This window comes from Prunus avium, chromosome 7, assembly GCF_965620075.1.
Source record: "Prunus avium chromosome 7, drPruAviu1.hap1.1, whole genome shotgun sequence".
Lineage (NCBI taxonomy): Eukaryota > Viridiplantae > Streptophyta > Magnoliopsida > Rosales > Rosaceae > Prunus > Prunus avium.
In genome coordinates, this window is record NC_142290.1 from 22,766,585 (window position 1) to 22,775,373 (window position 8,789).

General features: G+C 37.8%; 1 protein-coding gene across 1 annotated transcript; it reads left to right on the forward strand.

Annotated features, from left to right (window-relative positions):
• Positions 1 to 528: 528 nt before the first annotated feature.
• LOC110768469 (uncharacterized) lies at positions 529 to 5,293 on the forward strand. The gene is made up of 2 exons (XM_021972201.2): positions 529 to 3,413; positions 4,207 to 5,293. The coding sequence occupies exons 1-2, from the start codon at positions 689 to 691 to the stop codon at positions 4,650 to 4,652; spliced, it is 3,171 nt and encodes a 1,056-aa protein (XP_021827893.2). The 5' UTR covers positions 529 to 688; the 3' UTR covers positions 4,653 to 5,293.
• Positions 5,294 to 8,789: the final 3,496 nt, after the last annotated feature.

The following is an 8,789-nucleotide window of genomic DNA, read 5'->3' on the forward strand; positions in this document are numbered from 1 at the left end:
AAGAGACATTTGATTTGAGTAACAAGCCTTTGTGCTTTCCAATTCCAGACAATCTTTTCTCCATAATGAAATTAAAATTGGATAGCAGTGGTTGCTTCCCCACCACGTAAAATATCATCTACATAATCAAATTAAAACTGAAGACTTCATTGAACCAAATCACCATAATAGATTTCTCTCATTCATATTTCTCAAGTGTTTGTGGTCCTGCAATCAACATTTTTGCTCATTTTCTTTTTCGGACAAAAAGATGAAATTTTATTTCACAGCAGAAAACTGTACAGAAACGTGGACAAGCAATCCACCAAGAATACATGAGAGAAAAAACAATAATTCAAGCTACATCTAGTTTAACAACTAGAAAACTAATCTCCATGATGATGAATTTAATATTTTGGACCACAATGGTTGGGCCTGCTGAGACTAATAATGGCTCCCCAACTAAAAATCTCAGCTCCATAATGAAATTCAAACAAGCCGTACATTACCATTCCAATAATGAAGAGACATAGTCCTCTTGTAATTGAGACAGCCTTCAACCATGTCACTATAATAAATTGATTATTTCTGGGACCATCCATAAGTAATAGTCTACTATTTGTGTGATCCTGCAACAAACCCTTTGGCTCTATAGATAGATAGAAATTTATACTTCCATCTATATGAGACTTGGTTTCTGATTTTCTCCATGCATAAAATTTGCATTCAGAACAAGATGGAACACTCACAAACTCATTCTAAACAGATTTTGTTTAGGTTTTTCCTTTTTTTATGGTGGACCACGTGTCTGCAATCTGCAACACTATCCACTTCTGGAATTGAATCTGATCGCCTGGCATTGCTAGACTTCAAGAAAAGAATAACTCAAGATCCTCTCCATATCATGAGCTCATGGAACGATTCCATTGATCTCTGCAGTTGGGTAGGCGTTACTTGCAACCCTGCCACGAAAAGGGTCATGGTTTTGAACCTGGAAGCTCAAAAATTGGTAGGCTCCTTATCTCCTTCTTTGGGAAATCTTACTTATCTTACTGGAATCAACCTGATGAACAACAGCTTTCATGGTGAAATTCCCCAAGAAATCGGTCGACTACTGAGCCTGCAACATCTCAACCTGTCTTTCAATTCCTTTGGTGGGAAAATTCCATCTAATATATCTCACTGTATGCAACTAAGCGTACTCGATCTTCGTTCCAATAAGCTTTTTGGGTCAATTCCTAATCAACTCAGTTCATTGTTGAATTTAGTTAATCTAGGTCTTGGTATTAACAATCTTACCGGAACTATCCCACATTGGATAGGAAACTTTTCATCTTTGGAAAATTTTGTGCTTGCTATCAACAATTTTCAAGGGAGCATACCCAATGAACTTGGGCGTCTAACAAACTTGAGAAGATTTGTACTCTGGGATAATAATCTGTCTGGTATGATCCCTACTTCACTCTATAATATTTCATCCATATACTACTTCACTGTTACTAAAAACCAGCTGCATGGAGAGCTACCACCTAATGTGGGAATTACTCTTCCTAATCTTGAAGTATTTGCTGGTGGGGTCAATAAGTTCACTGGAACTGTTCCTCTGTCATTGTCCAATGCTTCGAGACTTCAAGTGCTTGATTTTGCTGAAAATGGTCTCACTGGGCCACTCCCCGCTGAAAATCTTGCAACTTTGCAGAGCTTAGTTAGACTCAACTTTGATAAAAATAGACTAGGAAGTGGGAAAAGTGGTGACCTGAATTTTCTCAGCTTCCTAGCTAATTGTACTAGTCTTGAGGTGTTGGGTCTTAATGGTAATCATTTTGGAGGAGAATTGCCGGGATCAATCGCCAACCTTTCCACACAACTAAAAGTTCTTACTCTGGGGAGCAATTTGATACATGGAAGCATCCCTAACGGCATTGTAAATCTTATAAACTTGACCCTTCTTGGACTAGAAGGAAACTATTTGGGTGGTAGTGTCCCTGATGTAATCGGGAAACTTCCGAAGTTACAGGGTTTATGGTTGAATGTTAACCAATTTTCTGGGCCAGTTCCATCCTCCCTAGGTAACTTGACTTCATTGACAAGGCTCTTCATGGAAGAGAATAAGTTTGGGGGAAGTATACCACCAAGTTTCGGGAACTGCAAAAATCTACAGATACTTAACCTTTCAAGTAACAATCTAAATGGCACCATTCCTAAAGAGGTTATTGGGCTTTCATCCCTTTCAATTTCTTTATCCATATCTAACAATTTTTTGACCGGTTCACTACCATCTGAAGTGGGTGATCTGAAAAATATTGGGGAGTTAGATATTTCGGAAAACAAGTTATCAGGTGAAATCCCAGGAACCCTCGGCAGTTGTATTAGTTTGGAGCGTCTTCATTTGCAAGGTAATAGACTTGAAGGATCAATTCCCCTAACATTAGAAAAGTTAAGAGGCTTGGAAGAAATAGACATTTCGCGTAATAACTTATCAGGGAAAATTCCCAAGTTTCTAGGAAATCTTGGATCTCTTAAGCATCTCAATATTTCTCATAACAATTTTGAGGGTGAATTGCCTAGAGAAGGGATCTTTTCAAATGCAAGTGGTGTCTCAATCCTTGGAAATAATAGGCTATGTGGTGGAATTCCAGAATTCCTTCTTCCTGCATGCTCTAGCAAAAAGCGCCATTCACCTCGAGGATTACTTGCCCCAAAAGTATTCATCCCTATAACTTGTGCACTAGCATTTTTAATTGCTCTGTCATGCTCCTTTGCTGCTTGTTCATATGTGAAAAAGTCAAGAGATAGACCAGTCACTTCGCATTCTTATACGGATTGGAAATCAGGTGTTTCTTACTCTCAACTCATTCAAGCAACTGATGGGTTCTCGGTGGACAATCTGATTGGCTCGGGAAGTTTCGGTTCTGTTTACAAAGGAGTACTCCCTAATGATGGAATGGTAGTTGCTGTTAAGGTATTAAACCTTCAACAAGAAGGAGCTTCCAAGAGTTTCATTGGTGAATGCAAAGTGTTAAGAAGTATAAGGCATCGTAATCTTCTCAAGATCGTAACTGTCTGCTCCGGTATTGATAATCAGGGCAATGACTTCAAAAGTCTAGTTTTGGAGTTCATGGAAAATGGAAGTCTAGACCAGTGGCTTCATCCAAGAGATGATGAGCAATCTCAGCCTAAGAGATTAAGCCTCATCCAAAGACTCAATATCGCAATTGACGTTGCTTCTGCACTAGATTATCTGCACCACCACTGTGACACGGCCATTGTTCATTGTGATCTAAAGCCAAGCAATGTTCTTCTTGACGAAGATATGGTAGCCCATGTTGGTGACTTTGGTTTAGCAAAGTTCCGCTTACAAGCATCAAATGATCGCACCAAAATTCAAACCATGTCAGTTGGGCTAAAGGGTTCCATAGGCTACATTCCTCCAGGTATAAATTTTAAAATCCTCACTTCCTAATAACTTTTCTCTGATACCGCTGTTGGTTTACGTGGTGATTGTGAGTGATGGGGTGATACCACTGTTGTTTTAAGGGTGAAGGGGTTTAGGACAATAGTACATAGCTTGGTGTAGGCTAATTGGCCTCCTTCTTAGCTTATTGGCTTATTAGCCATCGCACTTGATTTAGATTAGTTTAGGCTATTTGGCCCTTCACTTAGATTGGTGAGCTTATTGGCTCCTCAACATAGCTTTGTTTGGGTAGTTCTTGGCTCCATTAGTTTGGGAGTTGGCTTGTTTACTCCCACATAAATTGGAAGTTGGTGGATGACTCCACTTTGCTTGGGAAGCTACAAGTCCTTTTAATGGATGAGAGTAGCCGACATAGCCATTCTCCACCTATATGGTTACTTTACTCCAGCCACAAGTGTGTGGTTTTATCTAGAATATTCTATATTGTACAATATTATTTTTGTGGCTATTGTTTAGCTATCATGCTTCACCGTCATAGTCTATCAACATGAGTGTTCTTGCTCTAGAGAGTTCTTCCAACTTTAACTCTCTTTGTCTAGCCAACATAGTATGTTCTCCACAACTCTAGAATCATCCTTGTATTCATGATTCTTCTAGAACTATGTAGAACACAAATGGACATTATTTTTCAATAATAAAAAAGATTGCTGACTCTTTTTTTACTGGACAAGTATCAGAAAATTTTGAAATATATGAGATAAATTCTAAAGGTCCATCAACTACGACATCCTAATGTATGCATTGACATGCAGAGTATGGCATGGGAAGCCCCGTTTCCATAATGGGAGATATTTACAGCTATGGGATACTGTTGCTAGAAATGTGCACAGGAAAAAGACCAACCGATGACATGTTCAAAGATGGTTTAAGCATTCACCAATTCACAGCCATGGCTTTGCCTGACCATGCCATGGACATAGTTGAGCCTTCATTGCTGCTTGAAACAGATGACGAGGTGGATGATGATGAACACGACGACAAATATGAAAATGACATACAAGAAAGACCCATAGCGAGATATAAGGATCCCGGCCCAGACAAAGTAAAAAGATTGGAGGAATGCGTGGCTTCAGTGATGCAAATAGGGATCTCATGCTCTGCAGTATCACCGACAGAGCGGATGCTTATGGATGTTGTCGTCAACAAAATGAATGCAGTCCGGGGCTCATATCTCAATATAACAAGAAGAAGAAGATGATGATGATGATTGCAATGTAAAAGAAATTAGTTTTATGTAATATTTTGCCGAGGCTATTATTAGCACATGCTCTGCTTTTGCCGAGGCTTTTCTACTTCAAATACATTGATATATATGATAACGCAAAAACAGTTTCATTTTTGCCCAAAATCTGGAGGTACAGTGACACTCGGAGGAGCAGAACACTGACCAGGCAATGAGCTCGTCATAATCGTGTACTTGCCCACTCACTCAACCAAGGCGGACCAATGAGGGGTTCGAATGTGGGTTAGGCTAGGGCAGTGAATCATCTCCCCTTGCATCCAAGTTCAAGAGATTGCAACAAACATATTTTAAAAAAAGAAACCATGTCTAAAGCTTGGTTGAGTTTTATGGGAAAGCTTGCTATTGGATGTAAAAAAACTCTAGTCCTGCTGGAATGAAGAAGAATAAAAATCTGCTCTGTTCTAGTCGTGCAGAAAAAATCGGCTCTGTTCTCGTGAGCATGTCATGCAGAGAAGTGACTAGACGGAGTTGATCTTAGTTCACTACGCTAAGGAATCTAATAATTTCAATCAACTCAGTAGTCACTACTTTATTGGTTTTTATTTATTTATTTTGTTCATGTTTTTATACTTTATTGGTTTTCTTTTCTCTTTTGAGATATAGCTATTTCTTTCATTTATCAGTTCATTAATTGAGATGCCATTGAGCCAAAATAAAATGTAATCTCATACTAGAGTTAATCAAATTTCAAGACCGAAATCAAGTGATTGTCTTGTTTAGGAAGAGCACATCACATTATTCTCCAACCATGTCCATGGATGCCCACAAATTATTTCCAAGCTACAATACTTTTCAATCTTCGAGGCTTTTCAAAAATAATGCCAACATTAATTAATTCCCTACTCTTCCAATCCTCAAATTGACAGGAAACTTCACAGCCTTGTGGCCATCTATGTATGTGAAAAAAACCATCCATATCCATCACCCTCTCTGTCAAAAACTCAAATGGTCTTGTGTTCACTTCTCCATTCGCTGGCACGAATGGAAAACCGATGGTTCAATACTTGTTGTCCACTAATTTACGCGCCGGATCACAATAAGGGTTGACATCAATGGTATAGAATAAACCTCACAAGTTACAAACCATAAATCTAGTCACATACCATGAAGCAATAGCAATTGGAACAACAAAATGCCTTGCAAATCTATCATATAAAACCAAAACAATGCCTAAATCTGCCTGGCCAAAAGACACAGAGTTGCTGACCTGAACAATGATGACCTCAAATCTAAGCCCAAAACAGCAAACTCATACAACCAACGAAAAAAAGAAACTAACTCATAAACCTCGCAACGGAGCCTGAAAACACACAAAACCATCTCTCATTTTTTAGATATGAACACAAAATGTAAAAAGGGAAAAGGAAAGCGTTCTTATAATAATCCACATTCAATCCCTCCAAACAGCAGAGGAATAATCCTGTATAAACAATATTAAATCAAAATGCAAAACGAGCAAAAAATTCAAATTTGGAGTGAGTTTTGTAATGATTAAAAACAGAAAGAAAAAGAGTCTGAAAATCCACATTTAGAACATGAAAACAAAAAGTACCAAGAATAGAGACAAATGTCCTTACAAGAAGCCAAAAGTTCATAGTCCTCTACAACCTATAAGAATTAGACCAAGATACACAAGCCAAAAATACCAATTTAGAGCATTTACGTGTACCAACCAATGAAAATAAGAAACTAAACTACAAGGAAAGATGCATCATTAATTTTGAGGGCATACACAAAAAAAAAATACCAAGAAAGGAGACAAACGATATTCCAAGAAATAAAATTCAGTCCCACTAAACAGGATCCCCATAAGAATTAAACCAAAATACACAAGGCAATAAATTTCCAATTTAGAGCAGAAACTAAATCATAAGTCAGGATGCATTAAAACCCCCTTTTCGAACACTATTCCCGAAGAAATTTCAAGAACACTGCAAACTCATACCTGAAATCAGGTCCTAAATATGGCTTAGCAGGATCATGTTGGAAACAACGTTTGTCATCTCCCGTCTTGGGAACAACCTGGAAAATTTTAAAAAACAATAATAATTAAAAAACAGCAACAAAAGTCCAAAAATGAAATACCCAGTAAGCCCTATAGAACACTTGTTATTGGTAATCCCTCTAATTAGCTCTGGTAAGCTATAATTAAAGACAGAAGTACAAAAGGAATATTGATAATGATACTAAAGAAAAAATATTATAATTTTTGGTGAAACAAAATGAGAACGATTAGATTAGTCTCTATATCCCAAGAATAAGGAAGTATACTAGAAGGAAGTACTTAAGCAAATGTTAAGAAGGTTTCGTTTAGCTTACACCCAAAAATGAGTGGCTATGCCAATGGGTTCCCACCACAGTGGTGGTGGATTCCCCCTCCCCCCATGGCACCCAGGATCGAACCCCAGTGGGGTTTCTTTCCTCCAATGTAACCACACCAAAAAAAAAAAAAAGAGTGGCTATCAAATATGAGCAACTTAGCCCCAAAATATTGTGCAAGGGCCTTTGCCAGCATCTCCTGATATATCTCAGACCCTGCAAAAGCATTTAGAACAAAAACCAAATATCATAAACGAATTATTTTAGAATGAACACAGCTATATCCATAGGTGCAGGACCAGAGAGCAAAATGTGAGGGTTCACAGTAGTCAACTCTGAGGTATACTTCACATGTTCTTTATGCTCCAAATGTATAAATGAAGCCACAATCAGCAGATCCTTCGTATTCTCACTGAAATCAGAAAAAATATGAACTCCATAAATTACTGGTGCATCTTTGAATCTAACAATAAAAGAAAATGCTAATGAATTATAGCCCATTGTCAGCAAGTAACATTTCAGATTCCTTCACAAGTTAGAGGCACAGAAAAAGGACACAAAGCTTTACCTTTATATGTTTTCTCACACTCTGTTTTCAAATAAAATTTTAAAATGACTGCTGCTTCTAATAGCTATCCAATATGGATATTAACTTGAGTGCACTGCTTTCCCTTCCCATGCATACCTCAGCTCAACAACATACTCCTAAATTCAAAAGAGAAATTAAGTAGTTGATAGTTTGATCTCAGAAAATGAGGAAATCTCTTCATTTAAATTCATTGCGTCTTCATAAAATGAAATTACCACTAACAAGTGGTAATCCAATTAGTATACATGATAAACATGAAATAATGACAAGTAGATGTCCAATAAGTTCTGTATAGTTCCTGAACTTAAATTGAAATTAAGATCATCAGTCATCGAATTTGATCTCTCTCTGTGATAAATCCCCTATGTCCCTAAGTTCTTGTACGAGTATGACCTTAGAAAAAACAAACACTCAGCAATTTTCCAGTAATCAAATAGATAAACACTCAGCTAAATTAGCAATCTAGACCCCAATTAATTACTCAGGTAGCTAGTTTCTAGGTTAAATACTCAATTATTCACTTCCTCCACATATTTCCAGAGCTCATAATCATTTAGTTTTCAACAAAATGAGTAAATTTATAGAATCAGACCAGCACTTACATCGATGATGGCTCCAGCAGTCTCGGTAAGGGTCGGCGATAGTCGAGCAAATCACGGTTGCGAAAGTATATGAGTTGATGAAATTCTTTCACATTTTTCCATGGGTTCTCGAGAACCAAAAACACAGAGCACAGATGAAATAGGAGAAGAAGAAAGCCAGAAAGAGAGAGAGGGGGAGAGAGATGAAGATTACCACTGAAATTTCTATTCCGATTTTGAGAAATCATATAGGATCTTTGAGTTGCGAAAGCGATTCGAGATTGGAGATTTGCAATGTGCGATTCAGAGAGAGTGAAGAAGAAGATGAAAGACGTGAGAGAAGTTTAGAGCCACTGGAGAGCAAGAGCTTCAGAGAGGAGGCTTCTGATGTCGAGCTTGAGAGAGACGGGGAGAAATGGGCTTAAAAAATGGGCTTTGTTTTAGAATAGGCTATTTTATTTTGGACAGTCTTCATAAAATATAGTCCAGACTCTAGGCTGAGAGTAAATAAAACCAAGCGGGTAAGACCCAGTTGTGTAGCGGGAAAAGAGGGAAAAAGAAAAAAGCCCAAGAAGCTCAAACTGGGTGCATATAGCTTAAACA

Bases quoted from the DNA above. Each gene is read 5' to 3' on its own strand.
- LOC110768469 (XM_021972201.2), top strand. From the start codon at position 689: ATGCATAAAATTTGCATTCAGAACAAGATGGAACACTCACAAACTCAT. The intron at 3,414-4,206 runs GTATAAATTTTA...ATTGACATGCAG, and splicing joins CATAGGCTACATTCCTCCAG to AGTATGGCATGGGAAGCCCC.